This window comes from Gymnoscopelus microlampas, assembly GCF_963454915.1.
Source record: "Gymnoscopelus microlampas genome assembly, chromosome: 19".
Taxonomy (NCBI): domain Eukaryota; kingdom Metazoa; phylum Chordata; class Actinopteri; order Myctophiformes; family Myctophidae; genus Gymnoscopelus; species Gymnoscopelus microlampas.
The window spans coordinates 11,470,374-11,493,511 of record NC_139956.1 but is presented as its reverse complement, the minus strand read 5'-3'; the positions used below and the strand labels follow the sequence as shown (position 1 = coordinate 11,493,511).

Sequence of the window (23,138 nt, the reverse complement as noted above, 5' to 3'; positions counted from 1 at the left end):
GTGCTGCGCTATGAGCTTGTATATCTGCTATTTTTGAATTGCTAAAGAAATCTAAAAATGACACACAGATGCGTTCGCGGTCTTAATGGGTTAAAATAGGTGTCCATTTTTCATTTCTCCCCTAAGAAAGATTTATTGAAGGTGGTTTGTAATGGAAGACCCTCTTGGTCTCCTGTTGTTTATTAGTGCATTGTTCCGTTGCGTCATTGATCCTGCTGCATGTAATTGTGTTGCTTATCTGGTGAATTGACTCCCCGTCTAAAGGCTAAGGTGCATGCAAGATAAATTATAAGACATTTATCACTATCGGCAAGTGTTTTGCGTCCCAGCAGGTGACAATGTACAGTAGCAATAGTGCTAGACATAGACAGTATAGATACGGCATCCTTTCAATGTCTCCTTTTTCATCTGCTTTGCTAATTAAATAGAAAAGGATAGTTCTTCTAGATCATCCTAATCAATTGTTGCAGTTTAATTGGAAAATGCTGCTGCTAAATAAAAACTGATATTTGAACAGCTGCGCGAAATGTAATTTCCCATCAGCCTAATGTGTTTGCAAGCCATCAACAATTTGTAAACATTAATAACAATAAATTGAGTTAGTTGGGGTGCCTTGGAGGAGCAAGTGCAAGCATGATGCATATTCAAATCAGAGGCCCATTCTAAATGATAATTTCACAGCCCATCTTCGTCACATTTATAATAATAGCGAATCAGATGGTAATTATCGGAAAGGGCTGTATCCGGATGTGGGCGTGACGGCAAACCCGTTTTGTCGTTTGCACCTGTGTCCCGCTGTCGTCGTATGCTTATACTTTCTTTTCCATTACGGGGGATGTAAAAGCATTTACTCTTTGGCACACACAATGATATATTGGAGTGCGTGAACACTGGCCTCACACTCACCCCTGTGGGCCCAACACCTGAATCAAAGTTATTGGCTGGCAGAGCTTTTGCCTTACGGAAAGGAATATTGATCGGCGATGATCGATACGTCTTTCCTTTCCCCTATATACTGTACTGTAGTATATGTCCTTGTTTTGTCAAAGTGACCCAATGTTCCAAACTTGCGTCACATGGCAAGTTACAATTTTGATTGATTTCATCTGTGCGGCAAAACCGACCGCTGTGACAAAATGCTAATTACACCAACTGGAGCCCACCCTCTCACTATGAAGACGGCTATTGACACCTCATCAATCACCCACCCACCCACCCTACCACCCTACTGTAGGAATGAGGAAAGAGCCTGCAAAAAAATGAGTAGGGGGCAATTCTGTCCAAGGAGGCCAAGAGCTGTGGTTATGAGGTTTTTCTGACCTTGCGTTGTACCCAATTCTTTTTTTCTCCAAGCGATGGCGAAATGACCCTTCATGCACTCCCTAGTTTTATTTTTTCCTCTCAAGATTCATTGGAAGGTGCAGTCAATAACTAAAACCATTTTTTGTCACCACCTCCTCCTCTTGTTCCGGGCGCTTTCCTCTCCCAGGTTCATTCGATCGTTGGCATCTGTGTCACTTTTTGATTTGAGCAAAAAAAAGCATTATTTTACACTTTTGGCTATTCAAAAATAGCAGATCTACAAGCTCGTAGCGCGGCACCGAGTGCCGCGCTACGAGCTTGTAGATCTGCTATTTTTGAAAAATCATGAAAATGTGTGCAAATCTTTCAATATATATTGTTTTAAAGCGATTTTTTAAAACTCAAATCTTTGCTTCTGGGGGTCCCTGGAACAAAATATTTTGAGATGGGGGTCCGCGACCAAATACATATAAGTTTGGGGGTCCTTGAAATGGATGAAATGACCCTTCATGCACTCCCTAGTTTTATTTTTTTCTCTCAAGATTCATTGGAAGGAGCAGTCAAGCACTAAAAAAAACATTTTTTGTCACCACCTCCTCCTCTTGGGTCCGGGCCGCTTTTACCTCCCCTCTCCTCTCCCTTAGGTTCATTCGATCGTTGGCACGCTCCCTCCCCTTGTACATGACTTTAGCCTGGATCCTGTCAGTGGCCATGATTGTAAAGGGTATTGTCCTGGAGAAGGAGGTGAGGCTGAAGGAGACAGTGCGAATCATGGGCCTGAGAAACGCCATCTATTGGCTGAGCTGGGCGGTGTCCAGCGTGCTGCCTCTGTCCGTCTGCGCCCTCCTCCTCAGTCTTATACTCAAGGTGATTTAAAAAATGATTCCAACGGTTGATTCGAGGAGAACCCGGCACTTTAGTCCTTGGACGGCTTTGGGCATCAGTTTAAGGCATGGGGATTAATGGTCAATGTTAACATTTTGGGAATAGGCTCTATGCACAGCAGCCATATTGTGAAGACATTCACAGGTGGTACTAATGATACTAATGAAGGCTCTGTTCCATTCTGGTCAAAACAGAGTCAGGGTGCTGATACTGTTGCATGTTGGCTCACTGGAAACACTCTGCTACACCAAGTGGCTCTAAAATTTGGGTCCAGGGACCCTCATGGTTCCTTAAGGGGTTTCCAAATGGCCCCTTACGAGTGTGTAACTCTGAGAGTGTACAAATGGAACCAAATTATACTCTCAGAGTTATGGGGGTCGTGGAAATTGAAACATCTGAGAACCACTGTGCTACACTAAATGGAACAGAGCCTTCATTAGTATCATTGCTGGTAACACCTGTGAATGTCTTCACAATATGGCTGCTGTGCATAGAGAGTATAACATGTTGATTTTTAGAAATCAACACACTTGCACAGCTGCTCGCAAACAGTTGCCCTGCAAAAGTTGTTGAATCTAACCCAAACAGCTCTCAGAGCACCGCAATGTGAACGCCATCCCCCCAGATCCTTACTCCTAATCTTCACCGCATCAAACCAATGCCCTGGGGGTCGGCAAAGTATAGGGTTCAAGTGGTTAAAAAACACCAAACACAAGCCTAACATCAACTAAAATGAATGTATAACAACACCAAACCAAACCCATGCCTACTTAACAAAACTGAATAGCCATCCAGGAATTAGAGAAGGGTTCTTCTCCGTGAATGCGGTGCGGCAGAGTGACGCATAAAAGATACTTCACAAATGCACAGTATGACATCAGTCGACTTGCATAACAAACCTATAAAGTAGTATGATTTGTGAGATATTGGCCTGCACTTTTTTTTAAAACAAACTCTGCCCCATTGCCATTCAGAATAAATCCAACGATCTATTACAATCATCCGTTTGTTATTCCATAATTAATGTGCTAATCGACCATGGATTGTGTATCATGAATCAGGGTTGCCAGATCTGCTTATTATAATTTCCCCGCAAGATTTTATTTGAAAATAGCAGATCTACAAGCTCACAACGCGTCGCATCGCGACGCGTTGTGAGCTTGTAGATCGGCTATTTTCAAATAGCTGATGTACATGTTAAAGTGCTCATGTGGCCCATAGTCGCTTCTTTTGGGCTCGTTCCCCTAGACCTGGTTGCTTGTTTCTCTCACAGAATCTGGCAACACTGCACCCACCACCCCCCAGAAGGAGTGCAGTTTGAAAGCTCTTCAACTTCCCTATATTTTGTGTCTTAACATCTTCTTCGTTATTAAACCCTTTCTGCTTCCTTCCCTCTCTACCGGGGGTGGGGCAGTACGGGAAGGTGCTGCAGTACAGCGACCCGTCGGTGATCTTCGTCTTCCTGCTGGTGTTCTGCGTGGCCACGGTCACGCAGTGCTTCTTCATCAGCTGCTTCTTCTCCAAGGCCAACTTGGCGGCGGCGTGCGGCGGCCTCATCTACTTCGTCCTCTACCTGCCGCACATCCTCTGCTACGCCTGGAGAGACGTCATGGGGTTCCAGGTCAAGGTCGCCGTGGTAAGAAGAAGGGCCAGTGTGTGGAAGAAGTACTCACATGTTGTACTTAACCCTTTAAGACCGGGAACGCATTTGTGTGTAATTTTTCGATTCCATCGGGCTATTCAAAAAATATTTTTTGAAAAAATGGGTTGCATGGGTTGGAAGTGCTGAAGTGGTTAATGCAAGTTTTGTAATAATAATCAAAATCTACAAATGAACTAGTAACTAAGGTTGTCAAATATTTGTAGTGGAGTAAAAAGTACAATATTTGCTTCTGAGATGTAGTGGAGGTGGAGTAGAAGTAAAAGTATTGAACATTTGAAACACCCCAGTAAAGTAAAAAAAATCCTCAAAAGTGCAGTTAAGTACAGTACTTGAGTAAATGTACTTAGTTACTTTACACCACTGTAAGAGGCACCCTCTTGACTCCTCAATGTGGTTTTGAATAATGCCATCTCTCGCTGTGGCTTGTGTTGGCTGTGAGAGTGTTCATCATATGAAAGTGGTCCGTTGTTGTGTTTTTAAAGTTCTATTTTTGGTCATTGTATATAACCTTGCTCGGGAATGAATTCCTTCTTTTTTTTGTGTTTCATTTGCATTTTGTTTTATTTTATTTATGAATACGAGGAGGAAACGTGTCTGGGAATACATTGCCTTTCGGAGAAAAAAAGAACAGCTACCGTATAACCTGCCAGGTTAATGGATGGGGGCTTTTTATATACTACTCTAATTTTACCTCATCCATTCCTTACCATTTTCTCGTTCCCCATTGGGTTCAAACTTAAGCCTAAGTTGTGACTTTATGGGCCTTGTATTTAACCCGTTAAGACCTGAAGCCAATTCTACAAATGTCTTCTAAATCTCTGAACATTTCTGAAAAAAACGTATGTTTCTATATCAGTGGTGCTCAAACGTTTTCATGTCAAGGACCCCCAAAATGATGTGTATTTGGCCGCCGACACCCATCTCAAAATATGTTGTTCCAGGGACCCCCCAGAAGCAAAGATTTGAGTTAAAAATGTTCGCTTTAAAGCAATATATATTCCAAGATTTGCACACATTTTCACGATTTCTCAAAAATAGCAGATCTACAAGCTCGTAGCGCGGCACTCGGTGCCGCGCTACGAGCTTCTAGATCTGCTATTTTTTGAATAGCCAAAGTGTAAAATTATGCTTTTTAGCTCAAATCAAAAAGTGACACAGATGCGTTCCAGGTCTTAATCGGTTAAGAAAGGAACAGAATATGTATTCATTGCATGATATATAATGCCATTATAGTATGATATATAATCCCGGCGAGGTATATTTCTCATTAGCATACCTGTATACAAGTCTCCTGGTACTCGCGCTGACCGATGGGCTCAGGCTCCCCAACACACTGTTGGAGGGAGTGTGTGAGCCTCAGCTCTGCTATTCTGCTCCACACTGTGCCCATCGCCTGTGTACGGCAACATCCTGACCGGTCGTTTAACTCTGAGTGTGTCAAAAGGGGGTTGAGTTGCACACACAAAGTTAACCGAACCTTCAGCGAACATATAGCCGATCTACAGAGTCAGTGAGCTTGTAGAACGGCTTTTTTAGTTTGTTGTACAGTAAGTGATCACTCTGCCCAAGTTTTTAATTAACTAACAAACACATTTCTTTAAAGGGATAGTTCATCCAAAAAATTACTTATTTTCATTCAATTACACACCCCATGGAGACTTCATGGAGATTATAATTTGATCACCGGCGGAAAAATGCTAATGTCTTCGGTAGGAGACTCAAAGTTGACACAAAAAAATCTCCATGAATTCAAGTCTCCATGGGGTGTGTAATCGATAGACAAAAAAGTCATTTTGGGGGTGAACTACCCCTTTAAGACTTTGCTATTGTAGAGTTAAATGGTTTTCTGTTACAACGCTCAAAATGAATGATAAGGGCCCAATATCGTGTACCTGTGAATCCATGAAGCATTCTTTGCAATCGAGATGAGACAAAACTCGCGGCTGGCTATATATACAGGATGATCCTCGCCTGTTGAAAGATAAATTGTATACCATTGCTCAACTTTCAGCGTAGCCTTTCTGAGTGACCTTTACGGCAGCGCTGCGATCATTTGTCCCGTACGTACGCGTCCTCCTGTCCGCACGGCAGGAATCTCTCATCTTCATTGCCATGCATCTGGGCACACCTCCCCCCAGAGTTTCAAATGGGCCAATGTTTCCTTGTTTATCAAGCTGAAATATCTAGAGGCAGCCTCGAGAAAAAAAACATCTCACTTTGTCGCCTGCCATTGCTCAATTGTGTGTTCATCTCTTTTCATGGCACGCTAACTGTATATAGCTTGTCTCTTTGATCAACCCCGCTGACAGACCCCAGCGGAGGCGGGCTTCACACAGGCTCAAATTAGTCAGGCCTTTGATTTGCAGTTAGACATATACTGTATACGGTAATGATCTCATTTTCTCTGCTGAGACAACTTGCCAGTTCTTGTCATTTCACGGCCTAATTGGGTGACAGTTACAGTAATTGAGGCGTTTGAGTATGTTCAGCATCATAAGGATATTTAACCCATTCAATCCGGGAACGCATCTCTGTCATTTTTAGATTTCTTTGGCTATTCAAAAATAGCAGATCTACAAGCTCATAGCGCGGCACCGAGTGCCGCGCTATGAGCTTGTAGATCTGCTATTTTTGCAAAATCGTGATTTTTTTTTTTGGGCAAATCTTTAAATATATATTTTTGAAAGCAAACACTGGTTAAATATTTTATCTGTTCCATTCTGGTCAAAACAGAGTCAGGGTGCTGATACTGTTGCATGTTGGCTCACTGGAAACACTCTGCTACACCAAGTGGCTCTAAAATTTGGGTCCAGGGACCCTCATGGTTCCTTAGGGTTTCCAAATGGCCCCTTACGAGTCTCAAAGTTTTGAGTTACAAATGTTCGATAAAAAAAAAGAAAGAATCAAATATTTGCCAAAAAAATCACGTTTTAAAAAAAATAGCACATATACAAGGTCATATGAGCTTGTAGATCTGCTATTTTTGAATAGCCAAAGTATAAAATAATGGTTAAAGTGGTTAAAATCTAAAATGACAGACGCTTTCCCGGTCTTAATGGGTTAATCTCGACACTTTCCTACAGTAAGGGACCAGTCGAAATTTAGAGAAGGGGGGGTATGGAGGAAAATAGGGGAGGGTCATGCCTTTTTAATTTTGGTCTAAGGGAGGGTCAGCTAATTTTACTTTGAATCCAAGGGAGGGTCATGCAATTTTGAATTGATGAAATAGTCCGTTTTTTATATACCTTTTAAGTACAGCAAAACAGTGGTCAATGACCCCTCTCTATTTCAAATGATACAAAGAATCCATGACAGTCATTAACAAGCCATCAACGCACAGCGAGTGTGAACGACCCAGTCAAATCTATTCAGCGTCTTGACGATCGTGTTTGAACAATTAAGCAAAATCCATTCTGCTACCCAGTGTCGGCCCTATGGGGGGGCATTGGGGGGCAATGCCCCCCCAGATTAGACTTTGTGCCCCCCCAGTTCAGATTGGCCAGATGTTTTTATTTTTTTAATTTTTTTCAAGCAGCGCAGCGCAGTATAGCCTGCCTTTTTTTTCTCCCGCTGTGGAGTCTGTGCCTGTGGAGATGCAATGCCGACATTACATTAAAGACATTATAGGCCTAATGCTGTAATTGTATTTGTTGTTGGTGCATATAGGGGCAAGGTAAATGAACCGAATTAACCGAAATAGAGTTACAAAACACCCCAAAAAAGTAAAATATCCATCCAATAACCGAAAAAAATCGCGCGCCGGCGCTTCGCGCCGGCGCGCACGGGTCCCTCACGCACGCGCGCTGCGCGCGCGTGCGTGAGGGACAGGCAGGTGCCCCCCCTAGAATAATTAATGCCCCCCTGCTTATTACTGTCTGCAGCCGGCACTGCTGCTACCACTACTGTCTACAGTGCATTTAGCAAGACTGACTACAGCAATGTTCTAAATATTAAGTATTTAAGTAGCCTTAGATAAAGACTCTCGCAGATGTATTTTATCGATTTTGAAATCATTGTATAACTCTACGAGAGTCGTATCTACCACCCCACCCCCCCAGATTACCCTGAAATGTCAGCTCCAAAGCCCGTACTTCTCCAAACATGTACAAATGCTAAATATAATGTACTTACCCGCTTGCCCCAAATGTTAATTTGGTGTCCGTTGTATTTGTGTAATGTATTAGTCCATATTTTCCAATAAATAGGTGTTTTGTTCCCGTCTGTGGCCGAACGCCATTTTCCTCCCTCGTTTACTTCCTGTTTACATTGAGTGTAATTCCGGATTTCACCAGATGCGCCCCGTCACCACCGCCCATTGGGAACCTCCGACAGAATTGGCCACAGACGGGATCAAAACACTTATTTATTGAAAGATATGGACTAATACATGGCACAAACACGCCTTACACCGAGTTAACATTTAGCATTTGTACATGTTGGGAGAAGTACGGTCTTTGGAGCTGACATTTCACAGCAATGTGGGGGGTGGTAGGTAGATAAGACTCTCGTACATGTTAAAATCGATAAAATACATCTGCGAGTTTTAAAAAAAAATCTACATTTAAAAAGAGCGAGAGGATATGAACAGTATAATTATTTTTCATCCACAAATACCTACTGTATCTGTCTCAAATTAAGACGGATCACTGATTGTCTACCAGGCTAGATTGTCTGCGCTTCTCTGTGTGAGTCTGCTCTTGTTGAATGGACAATGGACATGTGAGTGCGTGCGCCCGGCAGGGTTATAGGTTTCGATTGGACACTTCGTTGCGCGCTGTATCGGGTACCGAAAATAGACGATCTACAAGCTCACAATGCTTGGTGCTGGGACGCATTGTGAGCTTGTAGATCGGCTATAATTCTGTGCGTGACACAGCGCTTGATTAGTATACTCAAGCTTTACTGGAGATGCGGCGTTTAGAGAGTAAGAAAGGGCACATCTCTTAGCCTTGAATGCTGCCTTCGAGTAGGGCATTTGCGTTTTTTTCACCATTTATTTTTCACCATAATAAATGCTGCATTCATGGTCTGGAGAGGGCACCTTTTTTACCAAGGGGTAAAAGGGCAGGGGCTCAAGCCCCTTTCATGTCTATAGTGTGCACGTGCATGGTTCTCTAATCAATGTGAAAAGCAAAACATTGGACATATCAGTTTTAAATGTCATGTTGTATTTGATGGGGAGGGTTAGGGGTGTCAAGAATTTCACAATACAATACATGTTCTATATGATATATTATACAGCAAGTGTTCTCTATTGATGATGCGTCGCGAGCAGTGCTGAGCGCTACTTTGAAAAACCCAGACGGGCGGTACTAAAATGAAGTCTTTCTGAAAACTCATTCCTTCTATCAGGATGGGTAGCCTTTGTGTAAATCGTCGGACTGTGGATCCGTGCGCTCCGTAGTTTGCGGGATCGAATCCCACTCCAGTCAGTACTTTTCCGCGATGCAACGTTACTTCTTGCGGTCAATTTATTTACTCGAAGTTAAGGTTAGGAATAAGATTAGGGTATAATAGACATCATTTTACTGAGGTAAATGTCATTGATATTTGTAGGGGAGGGTCATTCTTTTTTTTTTAATCACTTGGGGAGGGTCATCGATTTTTTTTCCCATTCAGAGGGAGGGTCATGGCATTTTAAATTAGGGCACATATATTTCCTCCATACCCCCCCTTCTGTAAATTTCGACTGGTCCCTAAAGGCCAATACGGGCCTTGTCGTGGTGTGGTGGTGAGTTGTTGTTTCCCCCTCTCTGTTCCTACTAGATCAGCGGTTCTCTACCGTGTCTGGATCAGGGCCCACGGTCCACCCATCTGACCACTTAACACTGCAGCCATCTGGCTGATGTGTGTCAAGTAGGCAGCCCACTTGCGATATCCTCACAGTCCACCAGTGGGCCCCAGCCCACAGGTTGGAAACCCCCCTGCACTAGATGGATTGGCTACCACTTTAATTAACATGAACAATGTCCCTCTGACCAGGCCAACATCCTGTTTTTGTCTCTGCTCTCACTCAGAGAAAGAGAGAGAGAGAGAGACTGGGTTGTTGGGCACACCCACAGTCCCTACATCGTCCTCGATAATGAAGTCATAAAACCAACCCTTCATTTGTGGACGAAATATAACCCAGAAAGGCCCACGGTATAGTACTGCATGTCAGACTGCTGGTGAGCAACACAGGTGCTCCCCAATAAACCGTGCTGTCTGTCACCTTTCCTGTTCTCCCTCTACACCTCTGACTTTTCATCATTTTAAATTTTTCAATAATGATGTATTGGAGAGTGGGGGAGAGTTACACAGCAGTGTCTCAGAGAATAGGCTCTATTCACAGCAGCCATATTATGAAGACATTCACAGGTGTTACCAATGATACTAATGAAGGCTCTGTTCCATTCTGGTCAAATAGAGCATGTTGGCTCACTGGAAACACTCTGTTACACCAGTGGGTCTACAGTTGGGGTCCAGGGACCCTCATGGGCTCCCCTTACAGATGTGTAACTCTGAGAGTGTACAAATGGAACCAAATGGACCCTAAGGGTCCATTTGGTTCCATTTGTACACTCTCAGAGTTATGGGGGTCGTGGAAACCACTGTGCTAGACTAAACGGAACGGAGCCTTCATTAGTATCATTGGTAACACCTGTGAAGGAAGTGATAATATGGCCGCTGTGCATAGAGCCTATTGTGCACAGATGCCCCGCCCTCACACCTGCGTCACACCGCCAAGCCGACTGATATGCCCATATAGGGAGATATCTGTATCTGTCAGTCCTTGTCCCCTTTATGCCCATATATGAAGATCCCTGATGTCATCAGTTTATGCCCATATATGGGCATGCTGATATGCCCATGATATGGAGATCTCTGTATCTATCAGTCATTGTCCCTTTCATGCTCAGATACTGTATGGAGATCACTTTATCTGTCAGTTCTTGTCCCTTTTATGCCCATATATGGAGATCCCTGATGTCATCAGTATATGCGCATATATGGGCATGCCCCATTTTGTGCACATTTATGGAGTTGAGTAATTTGTTTGTGCCATGACAACGCATTGAGGTTAGACAACACACTCCATATTTGGGCGTAGCTGCATTGGGAACTCCTTATATGGTTATGGCTGAGTCATGGCGACATGAGTGCGTGACATCAGAGGTTCGCCCGCCCGACGATCCTCCCTTAACCCATTAAGACCTGGATCTGTGTCATTTTTAGATTTGAGCTAAAAAGCATTATTTTACACTTTGGGCTATTCAAAAATAGCAGATCTACAAGCTCATAGCGCGGCATCGAGTGCCGCGCTACGAGCTTGTAGATCTGCTATTTTTGAAAAATCGTGAAAATGTGTGCAAATCTTTGAATATATATATATTTAAAGCAAACTCAAATCTTTGCTTCTGGGGGTCCCTGGAACAAAATATTTTGATGGGGGTCCGCGGCCAAATACATATAATTGTGGGGGTCCTTGACATGAAAAAGATTGAGCACCACTGATATAGAAACATACGTTTTTGAGAATACTGTTGAGATTTAGGAGACATGTAGAATCGGCTTCAGGTCTCAATGGGTTAAGCCAATTTTGATATAAGGATGGAGAACACTATGTGTGCTGAGTGGGACATAAACATTGACAAAGACAAAGTGGTTGGTACGTGTGCCAACATGAAGGAGAGCACGATGGCATTTTAAAACGGGCTCTTGATCTGTTCATAGATCATTCACCCGTTTCATTTGCATTATTATTACTTTACTGTGTAAGTACTGTTCTATGGGGGATAATGGAATAACAACAAGGACCTCATCAAACTGCAGCATGAATTAGGCCGAGCAGAGACAGCAAGTGTGTGTGTGTGTGTGTGTGTGTGTGTGTGTGTGTGTGTGTGTGTGTGTGTGTGTGTGTGTGTGTGTGTGTGTGTGTGTGTGTGTGTGTGTGTGTGTGTGTGTGTGTGTGTGTGTGTGTGTGTGTGTGTCCGCTTGCATACTGTGAGTTTTATAGTTAGACCTCCATGTCTTTATCTTTTAATATTTAGAGTTCAACCCATTGAGACCTGAAGCCGATTCTACATGTCTCCTAAATCTCAACAGTTTTCTGAAAAACGTATGTTTCTATATCAGTGGTGCTCAATCTTGTTCATGTCAAGGACCCCCAAAATTATATGTATTTGACCGCGGACCCCCATCAAAATATTTTGTTCCAGGAACCAACCAGAAGCAAAGATTTGAGTTAAAAATGTTTGCTTTAAATATTCAAAGATTTGCACACATTTTCAAGATGTTTCAAAAATAGCAGATCTACAAGCTCATAGCGCGGCACTCGGTGCCGCGCTATGAGCTTGTATATCTGCTATTTTTGAATAGCCCAAAGTGCAAAATAATACTTTTAGCTCAAATCTAAAAATGACACAGTTCCAGGTCTTAATGGGTTAAAAGAGAACCTTGTATTTGGTGAGAAATTCGTATGTTGTGTTCAATCGCAACTGCTTAAAAAGTATACAATTTGTCAACATAGCTTGTCATTCCATTCCACCATTGAATACTATGTGCGTTCTATCTTTTTTGCATGGCATACAGACATACAAGTACATAATACAGACTACTGCTTTGCTCTTCTTTGGATATTTCATCTCCATTACATGTATATGAAAGGCATGGTGCTGGGTCACAGCACACTTGGTTTGTCGCTGTCCATCAGCTGTAGTGCTGAACCTTTCTCTAATCAATGGATGGACTGTAGAGTGACTTGGTCTGCCCTTGGTTTGTCCATTCTATCACAACTGGCACCCGTTTTTTTCTTCTTTGTGTCCTTCAGAACACGCTTGTCTTGCAGCTTTCTTGGCTCAATGGGGTGTCACTTTATGACACTCGTAGGCCAGTGACCTTGGGGCACTGGCTTACTTCGGGACCACGCACGTCGATGTAAATCGGTCATGGTGCAAGTTGGGAATGCATGCCCTGTACAGTTATGCAATACCATTTGTACTATTCTCAGAGTATTCTGAGAATACTTGTGTATGTACTGTATCTGTCTGTCTGTGTGTCATGCAGTATTATGTTCACTAATTCAGAGATCCAGTGCAGATATCTAGGGCCAGCTGCTCAGTACTTCATTTTATCTTTATTTTGACTCTTATTTACCTTGGTTTGGTTCTTGACTCTTAAGGCTGTGGCATACTCAAAACGAACTACAACTTTTTTTCATATTCGGCAGATCAATCAAAAAAACTGACGCCATTGCAGAGCAAATGAACTCCGGCAGTGCATGCACAGTGCAAGGAAGTTGCACCTCCCCAGATTGTCTTAACTAGCCGAACACCCACTAGCCAAACATCGTGTGAGATACTGTAGGTCAAACACTCAATACGCTCACGATTTCTGTGTTTTTATTTAAGCAACCTGTCAGCAACGTACCATGGACAGTTATGAAGAAAGGCTGGCTGAGGATGTTAGGAGGTTCAAACCTCTATAATCCCTATCTGAGGGACTACAAACACATCCAGATGGCAATCCATGAATGGATTAATGGAGAGAGATAGCACACACTTTACCCACCGTGTCTGTCACCAGAAACGACAAAATCTCAGAGACAAATTGTCAGAGGTTGATAATGACAATGGACTTCATCTAAATATGGCACTTTTCATACATAAGAATACAGCTCAAAGTGCTGTACAGTAACAGAAAAAAAAGAAAGAAAGCAAAAAACACAGATTGAAAAAAAAAAAAAAAACATCAGCTAATTCAATACAATATAATCACCTATAAGATGCTTATCTTATCTTATCACTGTTATCAATGTTTTGACTGCAGGTGCATGCCGAAGCACAGCTATAAGCAGTGTCTTACAAACAAAGAAGAGACGTGGCATATTCACAAACCAATGCAATGTCCTGTATTTTTCTCTCTCTCCATCTCTATTTTTGTCCACTCAGTAAATGTGAAAATGTGTTTTTTTTGTTGTTTTGTTTTGAGTAACTGGAAACTCGCGGAGGCTATACAGCGCTGTGCATGCTGGCCCTTTTTTTCCCACCTCTGAACTACTACCCTTTTCTCAAAGTAAAAATGGTTCTGTCTGCCACTCATTAGCCCCCACTTGCACTCCTCATTCAGGGGATTGGCTGTGGATTGTTTGTCGGCACACAGACAGTGGGAGACAACAGAGGGGGGGGTTACTACCAGCTGTTTGGAATGGTGGTCCGGTTGAATCTTTTGGTGGTAGTACAAGGTGGCGGAAAATCTTTGCATCAGCCGGTATGGCTTCTGCCCACGGTGGTATGTTCTTCCTTTATACGTAATGGAAGAATTAACCCATTTAGACGGGGAAAGAATCTGTGTCATTTTAAGATTTCTTTGGGCTATTCAAAAAGAGCAGATCTACAAGCTCGTTGCGCGGCACCGAGTGCCGCGCTACGATCTTGTAGATCTGCTATTTTTTTTTTTATCGTGGAAAATGTGTGCAAATCTTTGGATGTACGTATTTTTAAAGCGAACACTTGTAACTCACATCTTTGAATCTTTTGGATTCTACAAATGTCTTCTAAATCCTAACAGTTTTTTTTTAAAACATATTTGCTATACTATCAGTGGTTCTCAAAAATGATATGGCCGTGGACCCCCGCCTCAAAATATTTTGTTCCAGGGACCCCCAGAAGTTCTAAGAGAGTAAAAAAAATGTTTGCTTTAAAAATATATATATTCAAAGATTTGCACATATTTTCACGATTTTTCAAAAATAGCAGATCTACAAGCTCATAGCGCGGCACTCGGTGCCGCGCTATGAGCTTGTATATCTGCTATTTTTGAATAGCTCAAAGACATCTATAAATGACACACAGACGCATTCCCGGTCTTAAAGAGTTAAGTGTTGAGGGAGGGAAAAAATGCGTCAGTAAATGGCCGTGGCATCTGCCAGAGTTAAAATGCAGCGAGCAAATGAGGCATGATGAAACAGCTGGCAGGCAACATGGCAACGCTGAGTGATAGGCCATGGCAGATGATGTCTCACGGGCAGAACATCATTTGCAATTTCCTACAGTATGAAAGATCCAACCAATCTTTGTTTGTACCACATGAATTGCCCGCTGCCGTTTTCTCTCTAATTCTAATTGGAAATCCCTTTATAAATGCTCACGGAGTCAGCATAGGAAATTAAGTCATCTGCCATGGTTAACTCTTCCCGTTTAGGCTGCAATAGATCATTGATCATGTGCGATTGGGAAGTTAGCCCCAGTCCAAGTAGCTGACTTAGCTGAGGTTATTGTTTAAAGCTGTAATCCGTAAGTTTCATGTCCTAACCGTGATTCAAACACCGGTCTCCAAACTTCTACTGCTCCTCCAAGATAGAATCCCCACTTGGCCAGGGGAGGTATACTGCTCTTATGAGGTTTAGGCAGTACTACTTGTTAACCATTCGGTGTCCTACCCGACACCAGGGTAAACATGTATCGATGGGGGAGGCGCTCGGATGGCGCAGTGGTAAAGTGCCTGCCCACCACCGCAGAGGCTGTGGGTTCGAATCCACTGTGGTGCATCCGGCTTTGTCGAGCGTCTACAAACACATTTGGCCCGTGTTCGGGGGAGGGAGTTTGATATTTGTAACTGCACATACAGTAATCCTATACGGGCTGGGGGGGGGGGGGGGGGGGGGCATCTGTCAGCATGGAGTGTTGGGCGGGAGGAGTAGGATAAAGGCAGGTGAGTCAGTATGATACAACAGCAGCGACAACACACAAATGTATGTGGTGAAAGCACGGCCTCACGATCCGTCTGGCTTTTTGGGGTTTGAAGCGGGAGGTGTCAGAAAAGTTACCACAGGGATAACTGGCTTGTGGCGGCCAAGCGTTCATAGCGACGTCGCTATGTATGCAATGGAAGAGAAGGGAGACCACTGCAGTTTTGCTAGTTACCTGTACATGTATTAACATACTCTACGATACAGATGACAAATGTTTTTGTCATTTAAAATAGGTTCTCAGTTGCAGCTGGTTTGTTGCCAACCAGGTGTATTGATTCATAATTCCATGTGCTCACACTCCATGTTTGATCAAAATGTTTCTAATACCTGTGTATCTTTCATTCCTAGAGTTTATTGTCGTGTGTGGCCTTTGGCTATGGCTGTGAGAACTTTGCTAAATATGAGGAGCAAGGCATCGGCATCCAGTGGTCCAATATCGGCCAGAGTCCAGAGGAAGGCGATCAATACAGTTTTGTCGTGTCCATCATCATGATGCTGGTTGATGCTGTTTTGTACTGGCTGCTCACCTGGTACATTGAACAGGTCTTTCCAGGTATTTATTGATGAACAGATGTTACCCACCACTTTATTCAGACGTTTACATAAGTCTTTGTCTTAGTGATATGCACAATCACAAACCCTAGTTATGTTTTCACAACATGTTTATTAAGTTATAGATTTGGCGATTCCCAGAGATGAAGAGAAAATATAATTTTACACTGTGACCTTTCAGTAGTTGTATAATTAAATGATTCAAGCCTACATTTTTGTCAATTAGAAATGGACCTGCAATTAGAAGGGAACTGTCTTCACGTCCCCCTTGCCCACTGTAATTTAAACAAGGGCGAATTTGCACTAGATATTCGAGAGCAAATCTCCACTGTAATGTGTAATGTCCCCCTCTAGATAAGCTGTTATTAAAATTTGAATATGTTCTATACACTTGATAACAGGACAGTACGGAATCCCCAAGCCCTGGTATTTTCCTTTCACTGCATCTTATTGGTGTGGGACAGCCACAACAGCTGCAGTTGACCAGAGTTTGTTTAAGGACCATGGCGTGCACAACGGTACAGTAGCATTTAATTGTTTCTTCTCTCACCTGTGGGCATTAACCCATTAAGACCGGGAACGCATCTGTGTCATGCTAGATTTCTTTGGCTATTGAAAAATAGCAGATATACAAGCTCATAGTGCAGCACTCAGAGCGTATCTGCTAATTGTGTTTTTATCGTGGACATTTTTGCAAATCTTATATTTTTTTATATATGTTTAAAGAGAATATGTGTAACTTAAATCTTTGCTTTTCTGGGGGTAATGGGTTAAGCAAACATACATTGCGTTATTATTGTCACACTCTTAACAGGCTATCCCTGTCAATAGTGTGAAATGGCACTTTAATAAGGCTCACAAGGTAATAGGGATGGGTTGCAAATGAACATTAGCAGCTTCTTTGTCACACCAGGGTGCTAATAGCGTAAGTGAAGAAAAAAATAGAGGTTATACTGTACTTCAATTCAAGACTTCAGAAAATGAAATTTGAACAAAAAAGAAGGAATTGGAAAGACTTACTGAGGGTCATTGTTACCAGAAGTAGTTTTCTTATATAAGAGTTCCTTTCCGAAAAATAATTGCAGAGTACTTGAGGATAACTTCATTAAGGATCCAGGGCACACTGTTCTGTTGAAAAAACGAAAAAACAATTAAAAGCCTTTGTTTTCAGCATGGCTTGGCAAACATAAAAAAAACAAAAGCAAGCTGACCAATAAGGTTCAGTTCAACGAGCAGGGCCCACTGATTTTTACAGTTAACACGCATCATTTTATAGCCTCAAGCTGTCAAACCACATCAATAACAGATCTCAATAGATCTGTGAGACACTATTAAACACATAATATAGACCTTATTATTACAAAGTAGGCGTTGAGCCTCTTGAATATACTGGTCCTTACCCCAGATAACCTCCCTTATCAGCCATTTTGACCACCAAGTATCTGTCTCTCTCTCCACCCCGGAGGTCCGGAGGTGGTGGTTGGTGAAGGAATTACACTGTGCCTGTCTGTCTGTCTGTCTGTCTGTCTGTCTGTCTGTCTGTCTGTCTGTCTGTCTGTCTGTCTGTCTGTCTGTCTTTCTTTTTAAACCAATTGGACAGGTCAGGTGGGAAATGTAATTTTATTGAAACAGGGAATAATCATGATAATAATAATGATAATCTTAGTTCATTGGTCTAGCACAAAATACGTGTATTCTTTCAATTCTAAAGAGTACCTGGAGAACCCACCACCTGACATGAAGCCAGGAGTCTCCATCCGCAATCTTGTGAAAATCTACAAGACCGGGAAGAAGCTGGCTGTGGATGGACTGAGCATGGACTTCTATGAGAACCAGATCACATCTTTTCTGGGTCACAATGGAGCTGGAAAAACGACCACCATGTAAGTTATCTCAGTGGCCATGCGAGGAGGTGAAAGTACCTTATAATTTTTTCATGGTGCCAATTTAGGCTTTTATCTACTGTATATTCTAGCACCAGTGTGTTGTTGCGTTTGTACTGTAGTTCAGCGGTTCTCCGGGGACCACCAGTGGTCCTTGAGGGGTTTCCAGGGGGTCCCCAGACAAATGAATAGTTAGGAACCAAATTGACCCTTGTGTGTCTGTAACTCAGAGAGTGTACAAATGGAACCAAATGGACCCTGACGGGTCCATTTGGTTCCATTTGTACACTCTCAGAGTTAAATGAACACTAATGATGATAGTACAGTGTAGATTGGGACCCCCGAGAAATCAAAATGGTTGAGTCCCTGGCATATCTTCTCAAATGGGGGTCCCTGGGCTAATATGTGTCAATTTGGGGGTCCTTGACGCAAAAAAGGTTGAAAACCACTGCTGTGGTTCATTCAGCTGTCTCTTCTTGCCACATATTTTGGAAGACGTTACCTCCCGGCTCCCTACAGCAAGTTAGCTGTAGTGTTGCTTGTGAGAACCATGGGACAAAAGGCTGGAAGAGTAGACATTGGCCACTGTATCTACCCAGCATGTTGAAAAGCAAAACTAAGTAAAGGAGAGGACGACAAATGCCATATTCTGTGTCAGCTTGGATGTGTGTAATTGTTTTTAAACTTGTTTTTAGTTGAGCGAGTGTGAAATGTTAATGATGCCGTTCGTCCGTTTGTCTTTGTATGTCACGCTGTATGCACATTTGTCCACCAGTGGGTGCTGACATTGTCAAAAACAAACTACCATAGATAGCCCGAAAAGAAAGGCAAATATTTCCAAAATTGAATTTGAAAATACATTACAATATAGCCATTTCATTTTAAAACATATGACATGCAATACATCAATATACTGTACACCGTGTATTTTCTTTAAAATGCACGAAATGCGTGTGTGTCTGTGCGTGTGCGAATGTTCAGAATCATCAATCAACTTCAAACTCGACTTGAGTGTCGCACAGGACCCGAGGGAGTGCCGTGCCTAGTGTGCAATTGGTTGGAACAGCGGATCTCCAAAAATATCTATAAGTCCACAAATCCCTGTATATGGAGATCCCTGATGTCATAGTACTGATGTCATAGACTGGAATCTTAATTTCTTTAATAATAGGTACTGCACTACTGTAAGTATTTTGACAACGGGTATTGCATAACCGGAGGGGAATCAGTCAATTACTAAACACGTTTCTTCATTTCTCAAAATGGAGAACAGACTAACGAAGACGAAGCATGTCTAATGCAATTAGGTGCAACATTTTGTCTATTGTTTGTCTATTTGTGAGCATGCTTGTTGTCAAAGTTTCTCCGCAGTTTTTGATAAAGAGTGGCATCATTCCCACAGTATTTAATTGGAAGAGCACACTTATAATTGTCATTATTTTCAACCACTCTAAACTCTCCAAGTACTCTCCTAAATGGAAACCTTTTAAGGCCCTGATACACACATCTGTTTTTTGTATTAATATCAACAAGCAACGTCAATTTAAATTAAAGGAACACAACTGAAAAGTAAACCACTAACTAAAACTAGGAAACGAGGAACACTAGAAAACACAACAGGGATACAGAACAGAACAAGACACGGAATGGAAGTTCTTTGTCAGTGACATGTTATTTTCCCTGTCAATTACTAAACTTGTTTCTTCATTTCTCAAAGTGAAGAACTGACGAAGAATTACATGTCTAACGCAATTAGTCGCAACATTTGTCTGTCTATTTGTGAGCATGCTTGTTGTCAAAGTTTCTCCACAGTTCTTGATCAAGAGTGGCATCATGCCCGCAGTATCTAATTGCCTATAATTGTCATTATTATAAGTATTCTGCTGAATGGAAAACTAGTGATCATACTGTCCATATCAATTTAATCACTAATAAGTGAAGTGGGTTATTATTATAACCACATGACGGATAACGGATATAAATACATACATACATATAATAAATACAATAATTCTGTCTCCATCACTAGCAGCCATGACTGTCTCTTGTTGTTTGAGTAGAATACACAGAGTAGCCTGAGGATCACAGGGTTTCACTGCTGCATCCTGTTGACTCATTTTGGCAGTTTGACATAAGCTTCGAAGAGACTATGTATTTCATTGAGTTAATTGCATTCTTTTACCGTTGTGATTTCAATGTGCACTACCTTCACATAGCCACGAGTTTGGCAAAGTATCATGGCAGTAAAGTTAAAAAAGAAATGGACTTAATGAGCGTCGCGCTTGGCACGGAGATGCGCAGAGCAAGTTCTGTCAGGGAACTCAGTGCAGTTGTTGGCGGCCGACCATTTGAATATATTTCTTTTAAAGTGAACATTAAGTGTAAAACATTTAGTTCCAGGGACCTCCAGAAGCAAAGATTTGAGTTACAAATGTCCGCTTAAAAAGGAAAATAATTGAATATTTGCACAAATTTTCATGATTCTTCAAAAATAGCAGATCTGCAAGCTCATAGCGCGGCACTCGGTGCCACGCTATGAGCTTGCATATCTTCTATTTTTGAATAGCCCAAAGGAATCTAGAATGACACAGATGCGTCCCCGGATTGAATGGGGTACGGCGGGATTTGGAGTCCCTATGGTTCGGAGATGTGCTTTATCAGAGTACCTAAAAGCAGATCCAATTCATTGCCACACCATAATAAATATATTGCTCATTTTATATTCAATAGAAATATCTTATCCGTCATGAAGTTGTCTTTATTCATTCATTCATGAGTTGACAGAACCATAGTTACATTGTCATGTATGAAAAGAAAGACCCCAAATGAACTCTGAGCATACTACTATTTACTATAAGACAATCGTTGCAACAGCATTTGTATAGGGATGATTATCTCCCAAGATTTCTTTGTCTATATAGTGTAATCGAATTCACCCAAGTTCTCCCAAAAAATGACTTATTTTCTATCAATTGCACACCCTACGAAGCCTTGAATCCATGGATTCTTTTTAGTTTTTGACACACAGTCATCAAATTATTGTCTTAGGAATGCCACAAAAACAAAAATAAATCCATGAAATCAAGGCTTCATGGGGTGTGTAATTGATAGAAAATAAGTCATTTTTTGGGTGAACTCCTCCTCTAAGCAGTTTTCACTAGGGGTGTGCCGATACACTAATTTCACGAAACGATACGATACGATATTGGGCTCACAACATCGATACGATATCGATACGATGCGATATATGGCACTTTTTTAATATGAGAATATATGGGGGGAAAAAGCTTATGAAAATATATGGGGGGGAAAAAAAGCAATTGCATTTTTCTTTTTTTAAAACAATATTTGTTTTTCTCAAAACGATATATATCGTCAAGAAAACGTATCGCGATATATCGCGGGGCGATATATCGGCACGCCCCTAGTTTTCACTGTACTGTATATCTACTGTAGGCACCTACTGTAGACCTCGCTGAGAGGGTAATGGGTTACAAAGAAACACCCAAAACAAATCTACCATTCCGTCGTACTGTATATATATTCTTCTGAATTTGGCCGAGCTGATATTTCTCTTGTGTATTTCTCCACCATTCAGGTCCATTTTGACAGGGCTCTTTCCGCCTACGTCGGGGACCGCCCTCATCAACGGATATGACATCCACACCGACATGGACGCCATCCGGAAGCACTTGGGAATGTGCCCGCAGCACAATGTCTTATTCAACGAGTAAGTGTGTGTGTGCAACACGTTGATGTACTCCTCACAGAACACACCGTCCAATGAAAAATAGCGACATGAAACATTACCCCCTGTCCTGCACTAATGGTTCTGCAATGCAATATATGCCTTCCAAAATGTCCAGGGAACACATTGTGGTTGAGGGAGGGGGTTGGTTCATGTCTGTCAACCAATGCAATATCAGTCCTTAACCCTTTAAGACCAGGAACGCATTCTGTGTGTCATTTTTAGATTTCTTAAGGCTATTTTTTTTTTAAATGTGTGCAAATCTTTGAATGTATGTATTTTAAAGCAAACATTTGTAACTCAAATCTTTGCTTCTGGGGATTCTACAAATGTCTTCTAAATCCTAACAGTTTTTTTGAAAGTCGTATGTTTCTATATCAGTGGTTCTCCAACTTTTTCATGTCAAGGATCGACCCCCAAATACATTATATGTATTTGGCCGGCCGCGGACCCCCAATATTTTGTAATCGAGAATCCCAGAAGCAAATATTTGAGTCAAAAAATGTCCCTTTTAAAAATACATATATTCAAATATTTGCACATTTTCACGATTAAAAAAAATAAATAGCAGATCTACAAGCTCGTATCGCGGCACTCGGTGCCGCGCTACGAGCTTGTAGATCTGCTATTTTTGAATAGCCTAAATAAATCAAAAAATGACACAGATGCGTTCCCGGTCTTAATGGGCTAAAGAGCAGGTCTGCAGCCTTACATGATTTCAACCCACTATAGATTATATCATCATAGATGTTATCATAAGTTTGCTCTAAGAACACTGTGCTGTCTGAAAAAAATGCACCGCACCGGTGTTTAATCGCATGCATGGAGCAAGGGCTCCGTGTCTCGCTTACACTTCAAATCAATACATCATTATCCCATCCCCGTATCCTGTAGAAAATGAAATGAACTTTGTTCGGCTCGGTCCACTTTATTCTCCCTAATGGCGTCATTGGTAACCATTATTCAGGCTTTCAGACCACCTTTTATAAAGTCCCTTCAATATCTCCAACTTCACAAACTGATTACCTGCAACTGCATACAAGTCTTACATCATAATTACGAGTGAGCTCCGGCAAATTACAGTCATTAATATTTATTCCGGGCAGAGCCGAAGTGTCTATATTTAAAGTGGGGTTAAAATATTCATGTGCTCACAGGGGTAGACATTTAAAACGCATGGTTTCCCCCTCCGGCAATGCCGCAAAGACAGTTCGGATAGAAATCAAGGTAATTTTTGTCAGTTTGATGCAAACACCATGCAGTCAGCATTGGCGGGAGATCATCCCGCAGGCTGTATTAATGTGAGCGTTTGGATGTTTGACGCTCTGATTGTTGATCACCTGTTTAAAGTCAAGTCATGCATGTCTCTTTGGT

General features: G+C 41.9%; 1 protein-coding gene across 1 annotated transcript in view; it reads left to right on the top strand.

The window, feature by feature from the left end:
• Positions 1-23,138, top strand: part of LOC311034377 (phospholipid-transporting ATPase ABCA1) — a gene marked incomplete at its 5' end in the record, with an annotated part of 244,246 nt that overhangs the window by 47,731 nt on the left and 173,377 nt on the right. Inside the window, 5 exons of the mRNA XM_084042257.1 lie at positions 3,602-3,823; positions 15,930-16,134; positions 16,535-16,651; positions 17,845-18,016; positions 21,615-21,746. Coding sequence (XP_083898383.1) covers positions 3,602-3,823; positions 15,930-16,134; positions 16,535-16,651; positions 17,845-18,016; positions 21,615-21,746 — 848 coding nt within the window. The remainder of the gene's footprint in view (positions 1-3,601; positions 3,824-15,929; positions 16,135-16,534; positions 16,652-17,844; positions 18,017-21,614; positions 21,747-23,138) is intronic.